Consider the following 21,636-nt stretch of genomic DNA (forward strand, 5'->3'; position numbering starts at 1 on the left):
GTAGCTCCAGATATGGTCCAAAAACCACAGCTGGCCGGATTTCAATTCTGCAGAATTTACCAAATCTACAGTACCATGAACAGTGACTGTGACTGCCATTTGAGTTAGGTTCTGGTTATAATTTGGAGTAGGTTTCTTCATGAAAATTGTTTGTCTATGTCTTAGCTTGTGGCTGTAAAAATTTCAGGTCAATTGACCATTTCTACAGTGAGTTATGGCCAAATGAATTGTTACTGTTCATTTGGTCATTCTGCAGAATTGGCTTGCAGGGTACCCGGATTGGGGCCAACTTTTGGTTCACTTGCTTTGGTCTTTTGGGCATGGTTTCTTCAGCAAAAATGTGTCATTATAAGTCTAATTTCATGTCAAATTGGCCAAACACCAATTGGACCTACACACCCAAAGATATGGCAGTCCAAACAGGCTGGACTCACAGCCTCCCTGCTGCTATCACTAGGCAGCATGCCCATTTCAGTTTGCCATGCAATAGTTCACTCCTAATTATGGTCAACTTACCCCAAATGGTCACTAATTGACCATTAGAATGTTCTTTAACAATTTCCTAAGCAAAGTCAAATTTTCACTCCCAAACCCTAGCTCAAAGTCAAGATTTTCACAAATTTCCTTAGTTAACTCTTTCATTCCTTATATATATATATATATATATATATATATATATATACACTTTAAACATAATCTCTAATTCACTTTAAGTCTATTAAAACAATCAAACTCATTCCTTCCTTAGGGCTGCCGAAATTCATGGTATACATACACATGAATTCTTTTCATTTAATTTATAAATTCTTGTTCACTTTAAGTCCTTAACATGGAATGAAAGGGATTTAGGTATAAATATGCACTAACCTTTTTGAAACCAACCTTGAGCTTGTTATTCTTCAAGATTTCTCCTAGAATCATAATAATCATAATCAATTATAACTTCACTTTCCTAAATTAAATATCCAATAAAAATTCAACAGCATTTCCCCTTAAATTGGACTAAACTCCTATCATAAATCTTAAATCCACAACCACCCATTAATACCTAATCTGGCAGCTTGTGCATTCAAATTTATATATAATGATCTAACCATTAGATAAATCCCAAATTTTAACCTTATATTCAAGACATCCCTATACAATATCAGTAAAAATTTTAGCATCAAATAATCTCTATATCATGAGATATCAAAACATTCATTCAACCCTTCAAAATCTGAATTTTTGCAGAAATCAGTCTTACTCAGACAGCTCATGCAAAACAATTTATATCTCATAAACCACAAGTCTAAAATTCACCAAATTTTAACCAAGAAGCCTCAACATCCCAAATATCATTTGTACCAAATTTCATAATTTTATAAGCATCCTAACTATTTATTTTTCTCAAATTTCAGTAGCCAAAATTCAGAATTCAACCTACAGACAGCCTGTGTTCAACAATATATTTCTCCAAATCCAACCGTTGAACAATCACCAAATTTTAACCATAACTTCCACACATACATACCTCAAACATATCCAAAAATCAGCCGTAGATGTTTGCCAAACTCACCTGGACGGAAGAGAAAGATGCTGCCCTGCTGAACCCCTATTTCTGCTACTGTTCATCTCCTTCTCCTTCTTCCTTTCTTTCTTTCTTTCTCTTTCTTTCTTATTCCAGCCCGTATGAAGAAGGAAACTGCTGGTTTCCTTCGTTTTTCTATCTCATTTTAAGTCATTTTTATCTCTTTTTATTGGTTTGTCAAATGGTGATTGGAGGGGTCTTTTAAATGACATCATCATATGTCATAATTAAGCATTTTCCTTCATTTTCTTTTTTTCTTTTCTCTACTCATTTTCAATTCAATTTTTAGTAATGCTTATTCATATTTTATGTCATATTAATTATTTACTCAACTGGACAAGTCGGCCAAAAATCGTCTCTGAAGGCGAAATGACCAAAATGCTCTCCGTTTGGCTTAACGGGTCAAAATTGTCTGTACCGATTGAAAAATTTTTCTAAATATTTTCTTGGCATTCTAATGCCATAGGAACCTCAATAACCCTTCTTTGGAGTCCCAAAAATTATTTTATGAATTTTTCCCCGGGTCTAGGGCTCCTCGTTGCGAGAACCGCAACTTCCCTCTGGTTACCCATCGCTTGAGCACCGGCTCATTTGATTTAGTTGTATTTTATTTCTAACATTTTTACTAAATTTTTCTTATTAATATTTGAGTTAATTATGGTTCCTCGCTTTAGTTTAAATATTTTTTCGGACGTTCTAGCTATCCGGACTGACACCGGTCACCGGAACAGTAGACTGTGCGGAATTGCTACTGGGAGGATGTTACAGATTGGGTAGAAAAATAAATAAATAACTAAAACTTGAAACTAAGTTGATAAAGATTCCTCAAAACAATTAACTAGCAGAATAATATAACGCAGTTTGCCTAAGAAACTATTAAACAAAATCAAACACTATGAATATAAAAGACATTAACCAAATAAGGGTGCATAATCAATAACAACATCTATTATTAATACACAATGTTGCCCAAAAGGCAAAATAATCCAAAAGCCAATAAAATCCAAAAGCCAATAAAATCCAAATGCAAACTAAAAGAATAAAAAAAAAACTAGAACATTGAAAACAAAGAAAATATCGTTACTTATTTAGGACCACACCCAAAGGCTGCCTACACTGTAACACACCTTTGCCCAGTTTACGGTAAAATCGAGTAAAGAGATATCACATTCGGTGCATGGAGTACCTATCTCTATCTATTATTTATTTTGCTTTTTTTCTTTTCATATTATTTACATTCTAATTTAATAGCTTTTATTAAATGGAGAAACTGTAAGAGTTTCCCCTAAATTAAAACAATTCCCCTACTAAATAATTTCCATAACCTGTGCAAATCTCAACTTCTATATCATTTCTATCAAATTTCTCAACAACATCATTACTTCATTCACATTGCATAGACGCAAGAAATATTTTAATTTACAATCTCATTAACCACTCATGTGGCTAAATTGCAGTTTTGTAACACCCTTCCGGTAGCAACTCCGTACATTCTACTGTTCCGGTGATCGGTGTCGGTCCGGACAGCTAGAACGTCCGGAAAAATATTTAAACTAAAGTGAGGGACCATAATTAACTCAAATATTAATAAGAAACATTTAGTAAAAATTTTAGAAATAAAATACAACCAAGTTAAACGAGCCGGTGCCCTAGCGAGGGGTAACCCAGAGGGAAGTTGCGGTTCTCGCAACTAGGAGCCCTAGACCCGGGAAAAATTTCATAAAATAATTTTTGGGACTCTAGAGAAGGGTCATTGAGGTTCCTATGGCATTAGAATGCCAAGAAAATAATTAGAAAAATTTTTCAATCGGTACAGACAATTTTGACCCGTTAAGCCAAACGGAGGGCATTTTGGTCATTTCGCCTTCAGAGGTGATTTTTGGCCGACTTGTCCAGTTAAGTAAATAATTATAATGATCTAAAATATGAATAAATATTGCTAAAAATTGAATTGAAAATGAGTAGAGAAAAGAAGAAAAGAAAATGAAGGAAAATGCTTAATTATGACATATGATGATGTCATTTAAAAGCCCCCTCCAATCACTATTTGACAAACCAATAAAAAGAGATAAAAATGACTTAAAATGAGATAAAAAACAAAGGAAACCAGCAGTTTCCTTCTTCATACGGGCTGGAATAAGAGAGAAAGAGAAAGAAAAAAAGAAAGAAAGAAAGGAAGAAGGAGAAGGAGATGAACAGTAGCAGAAAAAGGGGTTCAGCAGGGCAGCATGTTTCTCTTCCGTCCAGGTGAGTTTGGCTCAACATCTATGGCTGATTTTTGGATATGTTTGAGGTATGTATGTGTGGAATTTATGGTTAAAATTTGGTGATTGTTCAACGGTTGGATTTGGAGAAATATATTGTTGAACACAGGCTGTCTGTAGGTTGAATTCTGAATTTTGGCTACTGAAATTTGAGAAAAATAAATAGTTAGGATGCTTATAAAATTATGAAATTTGGTACAAATGATATTTGGGATGTTGAGGCTGCTGGGTTAAAATTTGGTGAATTTTAGACTTGTGGTTTATGAGATATAAATTGTTTTGCATGAGCTGTCTGAGTAAGACTGATTTCTGCAACAATTCAGATTTTGAAGGGTTGAATGAATGTTTTGATATCTCATGATATAGAGATTATTTGATGCTAAAATTTTTACTGATATTGTATAGGGATGTCTTGAATATATGGTTAAAATTTGGGATTTATCTAACGGTTAGATCATTATATATAAATTTGAATGCACAAGCTGCCAGATTGGGTATTAATGGGTGGTTGTGGATTTAAGATTTATGATAGGAGTTTAGTCCAATTTAAGGGGAAATGCTGTTGAATTTTTATTGGATATTTAATTTAGGAAAGTGAAGTTATAATTGATTATGATTATTATGATTCTAGGGGAAATCTTGAAGAATAACAAGCTCAAGGTTGGTTTCAAAAAGGTTAGTGCCTAATTCCACTTATATCTCTATTATTCTATGTTAATGACTTAAAATAAGTATGAATTTGTGAACCAAATGAATAAAAGCTAAGTGTATGTAGCCCATGGATTTTGGCTGACTTAAGGAAGGAGTAGGATTGAGTGTTTTTGATGGACTTGAAGTGAACTAAAGATTAGATTTAAAGTATGTGAATATAAGGATAATGAACTAGTAGTTAATTAAGGTTTGGGGTGAAAACTCATAATGGGAACTAGGGTTTTGGAGAGTGAAATTTGGTTTTGGCTTATGAAGTGGTAAGTGAACATTATAAGGGTCAATTAGTGACCATTTGAGGTATGTTGACCATAAATTGGACTGAAAAATGGCATGGCAAAGTGGAATGGTAGGCTGCCTAAAGACAGCAGCATGGTGGCTAAGAATTCAGTCCAATTGGACTGCCATAACTTTGGCTGTGTAGGTTCAATTGGTGTTTGGCCAATTGGACATGAAACTAGACATATAATGACATAATTTTGCTGAAGAAACCAAGCCCAAAAGACCAAAGCAAGTGGACCAAAAGTTGGCCCCAATCCGGATACCCTGCAAACAGCCCCTGCAGAATGACCAAATGAACAGTAACTGTTCATTTGGCCATAACTCACTGTAGATATGGTCAATTGACCTGAAATTTTTACAGCAACAAGATAGGATATAGACAAACAACTTTCATGAAGAACATCACCCCAAATTATGCAATTAACCCATTCAAATTATTGAGCAAAGTTAAGTTATCAAACTTGCAACTCTGCAGATTTTCATTTGAGCAGTAATGTTTGGAGGACTATAACTCTCTCTAGAAAACTCGGATTTAGGCGATTCTTGAACCGATGAAAACCTAAGGCATAGTAGAACATTTCATATGAAGAAAGTTAGGCCAAATTATGAACTTAACTTGATCAAATTACTAACCAAAGTTGGACCAAAATCTGCCAAAACCCAAAAGTGCAGCATGAACAGTGCACGTGAACAGTAAACTTATTTTGGCCATAACTTGAGCTACAAAACTCCAAATGGAGTGATTCAAAAAAGGAAATTCAACTAGACAGAATAAGGAACAACTTTCATGTTTACCATTTCCTCAAATTCCCACTGTAAAAATAGGAAATGGAACAGTAAAGATGAAGCACCAAATCTGAAAATTTTGTTCAATTAGCATTAAGCCTAGAAATGGTATTGGCAACCAATACCAACAAGTTTTAAATACAAAATGTGGTATGTTTGGGATGTTAAAACCAATACACCTATTTTCTATCCAAAAGTCAACATTTTTGTTGACCAATGAGGTGAATAGTGACACCAAAAACCGAAAATTGGCAATTTTGCCAAAATGACCTAAGCTTTGAGAAAGTGACTAAAACCAACAAGTTTTGAATGCAAAATGTGGTATGTTGGGAGTGTCAAAACCAATGTACCTATTGTTTATGCAAAAGTCAACATTTTAGTTGACTAATGAAATGAATAGTGACATGAAAACTTGAAATTCAAAAAATGTGAAACTTAAAAATGCAAAATGCCCTAGTAGGCCTAATCTGATTGGTTTGGATAGTTTGGCATGCCAATAGGGTATTGTTTTAGCAGTACTGCGAAAGGCTTTATGCCTGTATTTATGGCTTTATGCCCGTATTCATAGCTTTTATGCCCGTATTCATGGCTTTTATGCCCGATTATGTGATATCATGGCTTTTTAGCCATCGCATACATGGTTGACGTTCTGCGTCCCATGGTATGACGGCCCGAGGCACCGCGGTGTCCAGTGCCAACGACCCGTTATCCAGTCCAGTCGTCCAGTATAGGTTACTTGGGCATGGAAAAGTATAACTGTAATTGAATTGATATTTAAAGAAAATACGAAAATTAAATATCAGGAATGATTATGATAGAATACAAAGAAACTCAAGATCATGAAGAAAATAATTAACAAAATACATGAAGAAGTTAATATCATAAAACGTAATTAGCCCTCGACTAAACATTAAGTTGGTAATTATTCAGTTCTTATGAACACAATAGCAAGGAAATTATTATTTTTATTTGCATATTATATTTTCTTGTATTATTTGCACCACTAAGCTTTATGCTTAGCGCGTCGCTTTTGCAACGCGTAGGTACTGAAGATTTGGACAGAGGGCCCAGTAGACCACAGATTCGGTAAGGCAGTTCACAGTTCTGCATAGTGTCCGTGTCACCTCACTATCCACAGTGCATTGGTAGGACACTAGGTTTCATTTTGACATTTTGTAACTAATTTCTATTTTCTCATATGTATTTGAACTTATGGAATGTATTTTGAGGTTCATGTAAATAATGAAAAATCGTATTAATGAATGTAAAAGTGAATGTTTATCTGTGATTTATACATGATATCACATGAGATGAATGATTGAGAAATGAATGGTGAAAAATGTTGAGATTTTGATATTGAAGTTTGAGAGTGATGAGATGATTGAATATGATCATAGGAAGTGTTTTTCACAGGTTCCGAAGAACTATTTTCTCTATTTTTAGCCGGTACTCTGCCGGATTTTCTTTAAAATTTTCGAAACCTCAAATAAATTACAATTTCAATAAATGAATTATATTTCACAAGTTATTTTCAAAACTATGATAAAAATGAATTAAGATAAAATAGAGTGCTCCGGCACACTGAGTGGCATAACTTGCTCGGCTACACTGTAGTCGGGTAAGAGGTGTCACAAGTTTATATACTTATGATTACAATTTACAATGTGAAATTTACATCATATTATTTACAATATAACTGTACACGTACACATATGAATAATGATGTACAATGAAGGTGATGAAGATGCATCTACCCAAAAGTCCAAATGTGGTCTCTGGACTTTTCTGCAGATCCAAACTATCTCCTGTTGGCCAAAATCTACACTTTATCTACTTTATCTGCGCGAGGAAACAACTCTTCACACTAAGCTAAATAGCTTAGTGGTGCACTCTTAATTTAAAATAAAATAATTTTCCTTAGGTACATTAACACATAAAAAGCTCATAATAGTCATACAAGTGAAATTAAAAATTTCAGAGCAATAATATTACATCATGACATACATATAGGCCAATACATCTATACTTGTAATTCATACCAATTTAATGAGGTTAAATGCACATATTCACATCTTATTTGCAATTATTATCTCTATGATCACAATTAGAGACTTTACTCCAGTACTCATAGTAACCTATGACAGACGGTATATAGATTAGTTAATGGGACTTGTGACACTGACCACTCGATGGCTCTGGTCGATTTAACACAGGCTTACATTCTTGGTACTGACCATTCGGTGGCTCTGACCAGTATAACTCTGATTTTCATTCTCGGTACTGATCACTCAGTGGCTCTAAATGGTATAACACTGATTTTCATTTTCAGTACTGACCACTCAGTGGCTTTGACCGCTAACATGCCCACCTATCCAATCCTATACCCATTGTCTAAGCTTACTTGGCTTAAATTTCATAAATTCCAGATTTGGTACCTCAGCTTCCTTAATAGATTTAGCTAAGGTACAATAGTAATTAGGCTATACCTTCTTCATGAGAATTGTAAATCTATGTCTTGTGTTTATTTTAGCTTTAGAATCATTTAATTTGCCTTTGTGTAGCTTGAGTTATGGTTTGCTAAAACTGTTCTGGTGACCAAATCTCAGGTTTCAGGCCATTTTCAGAATTCAGGCAGATTTCTGGGCTCACTTTGTCAAGCAAGTTTGGATAGGTTGCAGCCATGATTTAGCATACACAAGTTTAAGAATTACTTAATTTAGAGTTTTGTAAAGTAAGTTATGCTTAATTTAGTGTGTACTGTTCATTTAGTTATTTTTTAGGGTTTCAGTTTTGCATTATCGGATTCCAACCATAATTCAGGTATCTTCTACTCAGTTTCAGGTCAAGTGTTCTTCATGAAAATTATTCCTCTGTGCCGTAGCTTTCCAATAAGGTAAAACTTACCTCATTTGGAATTATATACAATGAGTTATTTCTAAGTAAATAGGACATGTTCAGGTGCATTCTTTACTAATAGTAGGACAGGGTCTGAGTAATTTTTGGAGTCTAGATTTGAACAAGTTACAATTAGAATTTGTCATTTTATTCTTCAGCAAAATTGTTCCTTTATGTCTTAGCTTTTAAACAAATTAAGAATCATCTCATTTGGGGTTTCCTAGAGTGAGTTATACCCATTTTAATATGGACTATTTAGGTTACCCTACACCTAGGTTCCAAGTTTTATAAGCCAACTTCTAGCAATTATTTAAGGTATTTACACACAAAATTTGAGCAACTTGTCTCATGAAAGTTTTAGCTTTATATATTAGCTTTAATTTGCCATAAGTTTTGTAACACCCCTATGTTCGGTAGTGCGTTTTACTGTTCCGATGATCAGTGTCTGTCCGGACAGCTAGGATGCCTAGAACTATACTTAAATATTCGTGAGGATACATAAAATAATGAAATACAAGAAAAGAAAATACAAGAAAAACAAAGAAAAAATAATAGCAATGAAATGTAACCAAGTTAAACAAGCCGAGAACCATAGTGATGGGTGACCGCACTGGGAAGTTGCGGCGTGGACCGTTAACTAGCTCTGGACCGCGGGGAACCCTGAAAAATATTTTTAAGACTTAAATAAACGTGTATTGAAGTATAAATATCATTAGAAATATCAAAGAAAAATTAATTAATTAGTACAAAGAAAAACGAGAAATCAAGAAAACGACAAAACTCGGTGTTACCGAAAAATCGAGAATGCAACCCGAATAGGGGCATTGTGGTCATTTGACACCCTGAATTGTCTTTTGACTTAAATGTTCATTAAAAATAAATGATATTACACTTTAGAAATGTCATGAAAAATTAAATTGTGACACATTATAAGAATAGTGAAAGAAATGGGGGATAAAAACTAAATTATGAAACTTTAACTAAACAAATATTAAACCTTTACCTTAGTGCTCCACTAACTCCACTTAAGTGGACATTTAATCAACATATGGACAGAATATAACTTCATCTTCAACCTTGGGAAAATTCAGCCAAAACCTTTGGGAGAGAAAACTCCATGGCCGCACCTTGAAGTCCACCATGCAACCATAATCCAAGCCTCCAATGGTTAAGGTTTCTTCACTAAACCTTATCCACACACCTTGGGCAGCATACTAGGAGCAAGAAAGTTAAGTTTTGGTGAGGTTTTGAAGAACTTCAAAAGTGTTAAGTGTGTATTTTCAATTCTTGTTTCATTAAAAGTGTAACCAAGGTTGTGAGTAGTTGATTTATGGAAGAATTTTTGAAGTTTGATATTTTAATGGAGATGTACATTTTGGCAGCCATGGAAATTCAATATATGTAGCTTGCTTTTACTTGTTTATGGTTGTTTAAGATGTTGTTATTGATAGCAGCATGTATATGTGTATAATGGTTTGGAATTGGGTATGTTCATGTGGTTGAATTGTTGTAAATGGGACTTTGAAAAATTCTGTATTATAGTGTGTATGTTGAGTGTGGTTACAAGCTGCCGAAATGACAAAAAATGTGAAGTAAAATGTGTTAATGGTATGGTACAAACCAGAATTGGCATGAAGGAAGTAACTTGGTAAGTGTTGACTGTGTCCTTTGGTATGTGATGAAGAGTGTATAGCAGGGCAGTGTGTGTTTTAGCTTAGAACCTTAAGTGTGAGACTCCAATTGGTATGAGACTAATTGGAAGTGAAACTAGGCACAAAATGTGCCAACTTTCATGAAGGAAGCTTACCAAAATTCTGCCTAGAAGATGACTTGAAAAATGACCAAATCCGGATTAGTGCTTTGAAAGTCTAAAAATTGACCATTTGGGCAGTAGTTAGTGTTTTGACCATAACTTACTCAAAACAGGTCCAATTGACCTGGAATGTTTACCATGAATAGTTGAGACATATATCTACAATTCTTATGAAGACACCAAAGCCCAAAAATGGCTAGAACCAAGCCAAATAGCTTGCACAATTTCAGGTCCAAAAACTGGCCGAATCAAAAGTGACCTAAAAATGACCTAAAGTTACCATTTTGGTACATTCTGTCCAGCATTGGTAAATTGACCATAACTTATTCTACACAACTCAGAATGACCTGAAATTTTGCCCCGCATGCAATAAGACATAGACTTACAAGTTTGTAGTTTGGACCGAAATCCAAAAACCGAGGGAACTAGAACATCCGGCTAGGTCAAATTAGTATACCGAAATCCGGCAAATTGCAATAAAATGCCATATACTTGAAAATGAAATTGGTAACATATACCAACACTAAAGGACTATAAAATGTGATATATTGGTAACATTAAACCTAATCCACTTAGAGTGCATCGAGGGTCAACATTTTAGGTTGAATAAGGAAAATAATAGAATTCAGTAAATTAATTATTAAGCCTTATTGTTAGAGACAGTTTAAATGAGTACTGAAACACTTTAAATTGTGTGTTTTAGTTAGCAAAGACTCAGGGAAGGGGAAGGAAACACTGAGTCAAGGCCAAGAGACATTTATCAGAGGTTTGTGCACAATAGTTATTTCTTTTGAATTTTTCAATTGAAATAAATTATAACTATTTGTATATTGTTGTTTTAAATTGTGAAAAATTGTTTGAATGATATTTGATGGATACTTATTGATTGAAAAGCATTGTAAATGGTTTGAAACCACAGCTATCATGTATATTGATTAAATTCCTCGCTAGCTTGTCTAGTGGGATGAATTGACTTTGAATTCCCTCTCTGGCTGAAGTGTTGAGGTGTGTGCCTATTAAGGACGAATAGAATGAGTGCTCATATTATTGCTAGCTAGCTATGTTATTCCTCATTAGCCATCGGCTCTTGGGATGAATTGGACTTTGGAACATGATTAAGCTGTGTGTGTGATTTATTGATATTTATTGTGATATTGTGAAATGGAGTTTAAATTCTTTATGACATTCATTGTCTTTGAATTTAACTATGGTTTTAAGTATCCACTATTTATATGACTTATGATTTGTGATTTAAAGTTGCATTTTGTTAATGTTGTGCACCACTGAGACATTGGCTCAGCGATAGCTTTTCATTGCTGTCACAGGTAGACAGACAGACAGGGCAGCAGACTAGGCTGCTAGTGCTTCATTGCGAGTTCATCAGGTATATTGAGTATACCATATTTTGCATTTTGTATTGTAATGTATGTTCACTGTATGTATATATTGTTCTTGGTTTTGAGTTGTTGTAAATTAAAATTGTACATTGAAGTTGTAAACTAAATTTATAAATTATTTTGGCTTGTAAATATTGTGATATATTTCTTTTATTTCAGCTTTTGAAAACACTGGAAAATTATTATGGATTTGAGTTGACAAATGTTAAGAAACTTATTGTGTTGATTGGATATTGGAGTTTGGGATTGAGAAAAATATTGGAAGTGCTTTTTACAGGTTTTTGAAGAACTGTTTTATTCAAAATACAGATGACACTCTGCTAAAATTTTTACAGAAATTATTAATACTTCAATTGTGTTATCTAGTTTCACTTCAGTAAAAGAAACTTTTTAACACCTATAAATAGTGCTCACCACTGTAAAAAAAAGTAAGAAAAGGTTTAAAATCCCTTATAGTGTATTTAATGGGTTATTAGTATGTGAAGTTTGGTAATTCATTAGGTATACTATGGGATCATGTTATGCTTTACAGAGGGGTAGGGTGTGACAAGTTTCAAGTCATTTGGAATTATAAAACTCAAGATATGGACTTAGAAGTCCAGTCTAGTCAAATTCGGCCAGATTGCTAACATGTCCTTTCACAAGGCATATTTCAACACAAACCAAGCAATATGATAATAATTAAGCACTACATCATTTATATACACTAAACATTATTTTTTCAACAATAAATTAAACATATACATTCAATTTTGCTAAGAAACCTAATTGACATGAAACCCTAAGTAGCAATTTAAAAAGGAGATTAGCGAATTAAGAGTGCACACACCAAAATTAAGCTTCTAATCTTTGTTTAGGCCTCTAAAATTACCTCTACTCAACTCTATTACTCTTCCTTTGGTCCTTGCTTACTTGAACTGAATTTCTCTCTAGAAGAAATTTAAGAAATTTCATCATAATTCACATTTATACTATGTTTATGACATGAAAACATGAATTCATGCTTAATTGCTTGCTAAACTCAAGTTTCCCTTACCTTGAGTTTTTCCCCCAACTTGGTTACTTGGAAATTTTCCTAATCCCTTGAAATTTCTTGTTCATAAGAGGTACTCTCACTAAATTGAAGCTTAATTTGACTATTTGGAGTGATGAGAGTTGAGAAATTTATGGAATTTCAAGCTTGGAAGAACAAAAATGGTGGAAGGAGGAAGCTATGGTGGTTCGGCCAAGAGAGAACAAATGAGGAAGAAGATGAAGATGATAATAGAAATTTATCTCTTCCATTGGATATTTATATTAATTAAATTCTATAATGGCAAAGTTGAAAATAAGGGGAATAGCAAACTTGTAAATAAGGTGAAAGTCCTAATAATTACATTTGACTTTTAATTTAATTATACTTAATTATCCTAATCATGCTTAGTTAGATTAATCCCATTTCATTAACTTAATAAATCTCATTTTTGGTCAATATTGGACTTTTAAATTTAATTGATCAAATTTTGCTCTTACCAGGTTTCTGTTTATCTTTTCCATAATGCCCGATAAATCCCTAACTCTGCTTTTCACTTTAATTTTTACTCTTTATTTGAACTTATTTTTTTTTTTCATTTATTGGACTTATGAATTCATAATAATACTTCAATTAATCTTTAATTAAGAGTCTTACAAGATCCTACATGAATTAGAGTAGGAATCAGACCCATAGTCACTTTCCAGTGGAGTTACCCATCACCGGGACTTATGCTTATTTAACAGATTTATACTCTACTTCTTTTATTTTTCCTTCAACCTTACTTAATCTTTATTAATTTAATTTATGACTCTTTACTTAAATTTAAGGGTAGTTCTAGGCATCCCAACTGTCCAGACAGATGTTAGTCACTGGAACAGTAGAATGTATGGAGCTACCTACAGTGGGTTGTTACATACATACCTCCATTTCAAAATTGGAAGATCAGATCCACGTAGCTCTCATCATTAATAATGATAGATACCAATATATATCTAGTACACTATTCAAAGTTAAGAGTAAATTTTGTGTTCTATATGTTGTTTTTAAATTATTATTATTATATTCTATCTAAAATAATGCAGCATAACCCCTAAAATTAAATTGAAATCCTAGTCCAAAACACATGGAGAAAAGAAATATGCATAAAAGTATTTCAACAAAACTTAGCAGGCACCGATATCAATAACACAATAATATAAGAATTTATCCTAGGAGTTTTAATTAATTTTGACAACATTTAGACATATATTTGAACAAAAGTCCCTATTAAAATAAATCTAGGAAACATATCATTTTTAAGGCACCACAAACAAAAATAACCACATATTAAAATTCACCCATTCATCTGCGCTTCAACTCTATGAATTAATTGTTCACTCTCGACCTTCAATAAGAAAATCTTAACTAGCATTCAAATACATATTTGCACTTTACCCATACATGTTTTTAACTAAATCTATGTTTTTATCACTTATTCCTTGTCCATTTCCTTGCATCAAAATCTAGTTTGTAAATACACTTCAATGAAACGTTCATAATATCTCTTACTACTAGCAGATATTGTTCCTTGCACTAGTAGATTATAGCTCAAAATATGAATGACAATATTTAAAAGGGAAATTATTTTGATTACTCATTTACTTAAAGAGAATTGGAGCCCAAATTGCTTAATCACAACAGGGGAACAAGGTGTAGCAAGAACTGCCTTTCTGTGCATAGCCTATTGCTGCACCTAGTAATGCAAGGAAGGCTAAACTATTTGTGTAGTTTGCTACAACACCTAGCATAAATTTGTAGGGTGCTCCAAGCACAATCCAACCTTAGCATTTGGGTACAAAGCACATCTAATTGGAATATAATTGAATGTCCAAGGAAAAGATCCCTTATGTAATGATTTCTAAAAATAAAATTAAGATAAAATAAAAGGAAAATTGTTGAAACAATGTCAAATAATAAAAAAATAAAAGGAAAAGGAAATTTATAACTAAGATACAAGAAGATAAAATCATCAACAATAATAGATGCATTGCAATTATGATTCATAGATAGAATAACCATTTTTTTTTTAGAATCCTTGTGGAGAATTAGTTACCCGAATTAAGATTGAAACTAAAAATTGACTTATACAACTGAAATAAACAACTTTTAGGACGTAGGTATTGCTCACAAGCATACCCACCTCAAGCTAATTTGTTGGTCTTACCATTTGAATGATGACCAATTCTGCTAAGGACTATTTTAGGCAGCTGGGGTGCTAGTGATTATTGGGGTAGCTACCACACAACGAAAGGAATCTATATTTGCTTTAGCGTTCAATTCCTTGATTCCTTGCCATTTTTGAAACACGACTGAATTATGGGCTAGAGAAGGTTTGGGTAGTGACTAAAGGAAATGTTGGATAGCTAGAAACGCTCTACTGCACTCGAAACACCAAGAAAGAAGAGGGAACAATAGTAGGTCCCTCTTGTCTTTCTTTGTTTTCATAAGTTTTAGATGCTTAAAGCAGTGGCTAAGTCTAATTGGAGGTAGAAAAAGGAAAGGACATTCAATTTAGGTTGATGGATGATAAAAAGTTTTGGCAAAGGGGGCTAGTTAACCATTACAAATCACTCCTTTTTCTCATCTTGTTTTTTCTGCTGATATGGAAGTGGAAAACAATATTTAATCTTTTAAAACAAAAGTAAATGGTAGTTGTGCTGCCGTGTGATAGCTATGTAAATGACCATTTTGTCTCTTGTTTATATCTATTCTCTACTAAATTCTAAGGCTTTAAGAACATGGGTGTTGCAGACTAATTGAGACAATTTTTCATCACCAAAATCCAAAACCTTTGAGGTGGCTTTTCAAATGTTTCTGCTAATATTTTTAGTTAAATAAAAATAGTTGCATATTTGTTTCAATGTGGGTTTTGTGTAGGTACCTTCATTTTGGAATTTTTCATCACCAAAATCCAAAACCTTTGAGGTGACTTTTCAAGTGTTTCTGCTAATATTTTTAGTTAAATAAAAATAGTTGCATATTTGTTTCAATATGGGTTTTGTGTAGGTACCTTCATTTTGGAGAAATTCCAGGAGTGCAATTGCTACCTAGACAAGTGGGCTCGGGACCTATTTCAGAGGACATCCAATATGTGTTGAAGGTAGTGGAAATCTCAAAAATAAACAGAAAGTCTAATTTAGTGTTTTAACACAACAGCCTAGATTGTTGAAAGAGCTTTAATTGTCCTATTGGAAGAACATGAATGTGTAATTAGTAGCAATTAGTATTAAGGACATTAAGATAAGAATAACAAGGATCCAAGGTAACATTAATTGGATTTCATTAAGCTAAGATGAATATTTTTGGATAATAAATTAAGGAATTGGATACATGAATTGAGATAATTAAGTAGAATTTGATTTGTTTAATCAAGTAAGCCTCGAATAGGTATTTTGAGGAGGGTTGTGAGCTTGATACTATTTGTAAGTTGCTTAAGTATATAAATTATATTTTATTGTAGAAGTTTAGGTTATAAGTACAGGAAGAACTCTGCTAAATTTTCGACATGACTATAGGATATATTTTAATATGCTTACATTAATATTACTATACAGGGTATATGAAAGTCTATTTAAACCAAGTAGAACTTCTTTTTCAACATTTGTGAAATCCGGTTAATCACTAAATCAGTTGTTGGCCGATTTAATCAATTTAATTGAATAAAAAATATTTTTATTTTAATTTTCAGTATTTTTATTTATTTTTAGAACAATATTTTTAATGACTAAAATTTAAAAGTAAATAAGAAAATTGGATTAAACTTAAATCGAATATGCTATTGCTCTAATTTTCAATTTAACCAATCTGAATTGTTAAATTCAATTGTTAAAAGGCATATAGAAGTGGCAAAAGATTCGAATTATTTGAGTTCATTTTATTTTGAGTTAAGAAGCACTCTGATCTTATTAATTTTTAGATGAATTTCAATCAAATTATCCATTAGATTATTATAAAAATAATAATAATTTCCGTTCAAATTGCAAGTTGAAATTGAGCACCTCTCACTGATGCTTCCGTCTCTATCTGAAAAGCTGGCAACAAAAATCAACTCAATTGGTATATTACCTAACAAGTAATTTGTGAAACGAATCCAACACTAAATAAAAAAGGAACGACTGCAGACACTTGTCACCGAATGGGATCAATCTTTTTCTTTTTCTTTGTTTCTTTTTTTAGTAGAAAATTGAAGAAATGGAAACTCCAATATGAATTTGATATATGAGTGATATATACCTTTAGCCACTGAATCAAACAAAGTTGGGCAGATCAATCCTTTTCTTGACCACTTCCTTGAAGTATATATTCTTTGGAAAATACCTCTCTTTACAAAAGATTTTGATTCCATTCATTTGGTAGGGTTGAGTACATTAACTTGATTCTTGTGCCGTCCAATTTTTAATATATGCTCTGCAATTTTGATGTCCCTTCGCTTCTTTATTTTATAAATTCTCATTTCTTGCACTTTTGGTTCAGTTCCTTCCTTCTTGTCAACATTTTCTAAAGCTTAGTGAGATCTATATCACTTCATTCCTTCACGGCTACTTATTAGTTTTTCTCCTCTCAAGATGTCGACTAATAAACCACATCATGAGGCAATTTCAAAAGATGTGGAAAAGAAACAGGTAAGTTGGTAAAATGTACAATTTCATCCTTGCAGTTATTAGATAAGTTTAATTTAGCTCATTTTTAAGTTTTTATAGCTATTAAACATATGAAACGAAAGATAAATGTCATTTAAGTTAATGCAGAATATATAAATTATTGAGCAGAAGTAAATATATTTTTCATTTTGATAACAATTTAGAGATTGTTTGGCTTATCTTATAAAAAATTAACTAGTTTCACCTTATAAATATTTAAAATATTAATCAATTATGTGTTTGGTTCAAATATATATAAGTAGTTGATGTGTTTGACAAAAAATAATTTATAAGTAAATTATTATTAAAATGATTAAAAATGATATTGAATAATATTTATAGTGGAATTATAAAAATTAAGTGAAAATAATATTATAAAATATTTAGTCAGACTGTCTTATAAGCATATAGTTCCAAAATAAAAAATTGATCTCCTTAACTTTTTTTTTTTTATTATTTGTTTACTTATAAATGAATTTATTTTTAAAGTTACAATTTAAACAGACGACTCTCAGCTAATGCAATTGCATAAATGCAGGAAACACTCACGTGGGTGTTTAAACCAACGGCGCTTAACATCGTATGGGGAAATGACCCTCGCTATTGGAGGATGCCTACCGGGTGAGAAACGTAAACTAATTTTTCTTGAATTTTTCTATGTGCAAGCTTTTTTTTTTTTTTTTACGGTGGTGATGTGTAATATAATTAATTTAAATGAAATATTTTATTAATAAATTACATAAAAATTAAAATTTGACTTAATATTTAAAAGGACAATAATTATGATTAAATAAAATTCTTTTCAAATATTTAGTAATAAAAATAATTTGGTGATTCATGACTTTTTCTTAAAGAATAAAGTTTTTATTTTTATTATTCTAAATTATGTAAATAAAATTTTCCAATTTTTTTAAATACTTCAATTAATTAAAAGTTTAATTAAATTAATTAATTTAACAATGTATGTCTTAAATTTATTCATATAATATTAAAATTATGTATTTAACAATAAATTATAATTATTAAATAAAACATAATTAGTATATTAAATGTGTTGATTATTGTTGCTCTTCGTTTCACAAACTTTTACTTGCAGGAAGGATAGTGCAGCAGAGTTATTGCAGGTGTGTTGGCTTGAAGTAACAGCCTCAATCAATGATCAAGAAATAGTGAAAGGTAGGACCTATGAGATTAGGTTTCATGTAGAGATGAAAGAAGAAGCATTTGGGTGGAATGGGTGTCCTGTTTTTATGATGGCAAAGATAGGGAAGAATGGAAAATACAAGTGGAAAAGGATTAACTTATCAAACAATTACGATAACAGCTTCAAGAAGAAATATCCTGAGATTGCTATGGATATTCAAGTTGTAGATGATCGTGACAGAACTCTGTATTTTGGCTTGTATGAAGTGTGGACTGGCAGATGGAAGGGAGGTTTGGCAATTAATAAGGTCGAAGTTAGAGCCATATAGAATAATTCCTATGTTCCTATTTTATAACTCTAATGTAATCCAATCATTTTGGTGGATATTGTATTTCACCTAAAGGGGCCAAATATTAACAATAATATATTTGGAGGTGTCACAATTTGCAATAATTTAATGTTTCAAAGTATTATTTTTGTTAATGAATATATATATTTTTTTATTGGACTCAATCATCATACATTTTATGTAAACCATTGTGAAATAGTGAGGCTAGCATGGGCCACTACTCCCCCTAAAAAAGACATCTTCTGCAATATCCAATTAGAATCACTTTTCATAATCTCATGCTAGCCCTTAGCCCAATCCAAGTATTTCTCTTTTAATATTACCCTCCATGATCTATTTTGATCCACTTCATTAATGAAACTCATTATTAGCTAAATAACAATTTAACCCATTAAATTATTAAATCATTCAGCCCATTATCAATGTGCCAATATACTTTAAAACTTAAAAGCTATGGAACAAAAGCAGAATAAATTCTCATTGATTATGTGTATTGATGTTTGCACCATAATTTAATTTTAAAATTTTGAGCTTAATTAATTAACAGGTCTGATATTTAAAATTAAATTATCTAATTAAAATGGTTTTGGTTCAAGCTGATAGAAAACTAAAAAGCATGGTACTATAATTATCTTGAAGCACGAAGCGGTTATGAAATAGTTGTGGGAATTATCTGAATCAAGAGATAGTTTCACAATATAAGAAAGCTGTTACAAGATCATGGAGCATTATCTAGTTGTTACCTAAAAATATGTTGTAGAGGATATGGTGGTTGCAAGGTGGTTACTAAGTGCAAATAGTGGATGCCAGTGGTTACAACCTTGGCGAGCAAGTATCAATTAACAAAAGCATGTGATTTTCATGATTCTTGGATGCAATAGTGCATTTAAGGGTACGAAAAGCAGATACAATGGTTGCAATATACTTGTTCACCAAGTTTTACCTGATGCAGTTCTTGGTCATCAAGCAAACCAAATCTATAAATAGGGTGCAAGCTTCATTTTAAGGGACAACCAAATCAACACTCAATCAATAATACAAACACAATGTCTTAGATTAATTTTGTTTAATTCAACAGCCCTTTTATTTTTCATCAGTCAATTTTAGTTTCTCCCAGCAAATAGCTTTCAATTTCAGTTATGTCTTTACATTTCAAACAATCAGTCTTTAATTTCAATTTACAATTTCTTAATAAGTTCCTCCAAACAAGTTCTTCAGTTTTTAATGCAATTTACAATTCTTTGCACATATTTCTTGCAAATAAACTCCTTGATTTTCAATGTCAGTTTATAATTTCTTACACATATTTACATTTTAACAATTAACTCTTTAATTTTCTACAAGCTCAATTTACATTTTTATGCAAATGTTTACATTTTCAAGCAAATTAGTCCTTTAATTTTTTTAAAGCTCACTGTTGATGCATTTGCATTGTATAGGCATTTAAGGACAACAATTGTTGCACTTTCATTCATATTTAGCTAGTTTATTATATAGTTTTAAGCATTTTTTGTTATATTTTAGAAAACATGTTAATTCAACCTAATTATTTGATTTTTATATTATATCAGTCGTGTTGATGAATCCCAAGAACCAAGGATGAGTCTGAAAGAGATCTAAACGCTGAAAGCCAAGATATGGAAGTAAGAAGAATTGCACTGGATGTTTAAATATGTACAAAGCCTGTGCAACTTGGTACTATAGATTACAGAGTGCATGGCCCATGTATCAAGACCCTACAATTCTCTATGCCTTGTGCAACCTTTTGTACAAAGGAAATCCAAGGAATAAGAACAACAGACTATTACACGGCCCAAAATTGTGCAAAGGAGGGAAAATACATGGGTAATGTAAAGACTCCATATAAGAATTTCAATTTGACTTTTCTCGTATAAGGAGGACTTCTAAGGTAATAAGGACTTTGAAACAAGGGATTTTACACCAAATATAAATATAATGAGTCAGGACTAAAGGAGGGATTGAATTTTTACGTTCAAGCAGGCACTTTACTTTTGTGAAGACCAATGAAGAGATTGGTTTGACAAGATTGCTATAGGAGATTTCTAGCTAAAGTTCCAAAAGTCCAAAGCTGCAATTCTCATTTTAGGTGTTTTTTATTCTCATTTCTTTTTATGTCTTCTCTTTATTTTTATTCAACCTTGATTGTAAAGCTCACCATGTGTGAGTAGTTTTGTTATTCTAGGATTAGGGATATAGCACTTTCAATTCAGTAATGGATTTTAATTGATTTTATTTTAATAAATTGGGATTTCTTTTTGTGATTCAATCTCTTGTGTTCTTAATACATACTTTGGGTTAGTACCACTTACTATTGATTTTAGATATTTAATTGAAAGACTGAGAGGTAAAGATTGGATTGGAAGAATAAGATTTTGAACTTAGAATTCTTGATCTAGAGATAGGCTAGAATTCTATATGAAACTAATAATTAGTCAAAGAACTTCGTGGATCTTAATAATTTAATTGCCACAAAAGTAGGATTTGAGTTGATTAAAATACAACTTGAGTACCTTAAGAGAGTATTTAAGATAATTTAGAATTAATTTTCTTTAAAGTAATAATTCTTGATTTATTGAGTAGATCATATTTAGTATGTAATTGATTGAAGTGTGAACTCCTAATTTTGAAATGCTTTTATACATTGATATTTTAGTTTACTTAATTAGCTCATATTTACTTTTTAGTAATAATTAGTTTAGTTTATAATCCTCTT

At 32.0% G+C, this 21,636-nt stretch overlaps 1 protein-coding gene and 1 long non-coding RNA gene across 2 annotated transcripts; both read left to right on the forward strand.

Moving 5' to 3' along the window:
• The first annotated feature begins 17,037 nt into the window (after nt 1-17,037).
• Nucleotides 17,038-19,054, forward strand: LOC110635368 (protein PHLOEM PROTEIN 2-LIKE A9). The gene is made up of 3 exons (XM_021784672.2): nt 17,038-17,391; nt 17,948-18,030; nt 18,506-19,054. The coding sequence occupies exons 1-3, from the start codon at nt 17,335-17,337 to the stop codon at nt 18,879-18,881; spliced, it is 516 nt and encodes a 171-aa protein (XP_021640364.2). The 5' UTR covers nt 17,038-17,334; the 3' UTR covers nt 18,882-19,054.
• Nucleotides 19,055-19,808: 754 nt separating this feature from the next.
• LOC131170428 (uncharacterized) lies at nt 19,809-21,189 on the forward strand. The gene is made up of 2 exons (XR_009141179.1): nt 19,809-20,038; nt 20,474-21,189. It is a non-coding gene; the product is annotated as an uncharacterized LOC131170428 (long non-coding RNA).
• Nucleotides 21,190-21,636: the final 447 nt, after the last annotated feature.

The sequence above is a fragment of the Hevea brasiliensis genome, chromosome 11 (genome assembly GCF_030052815.1).
Source record: "Hevea brasiliensis isolate MT/VB/25A 57/8 chromosome 11, ASM3005281v1, whole genome shotgun sequence".
NCBI classification, from domain to species: domain Eukaryota; kingdom Viridiplantae; phylum Streptophyta; class Magnoliopsida; order Malpighiales; family Euphorbiaceae; genus Hevea; species Hevea brasiliensis.

Coding starts and splice junctions, on each gene's coding strand:
- LOC110635368 (XM_021784672.2), top strand. CDS start 17,335: ATGTCGACTAATAAACCACATCATGAGGCAATTTCAAAAGATGTGGAA. Junction 17,392..17,947: donor AAGATGTGGAAAAGAAACAG/GTAAGTTGGTAA, acceptor GCATAAATGCAG/GAAACACTCACGTGGGTGTT. Junction 18,031..18,505: donor TATTGGAGGATGCCTACCGG/GTGAGAAACGTA, acceptor TTTTACTTGCAG/GAAGGATAGTGCAGCAGAGT.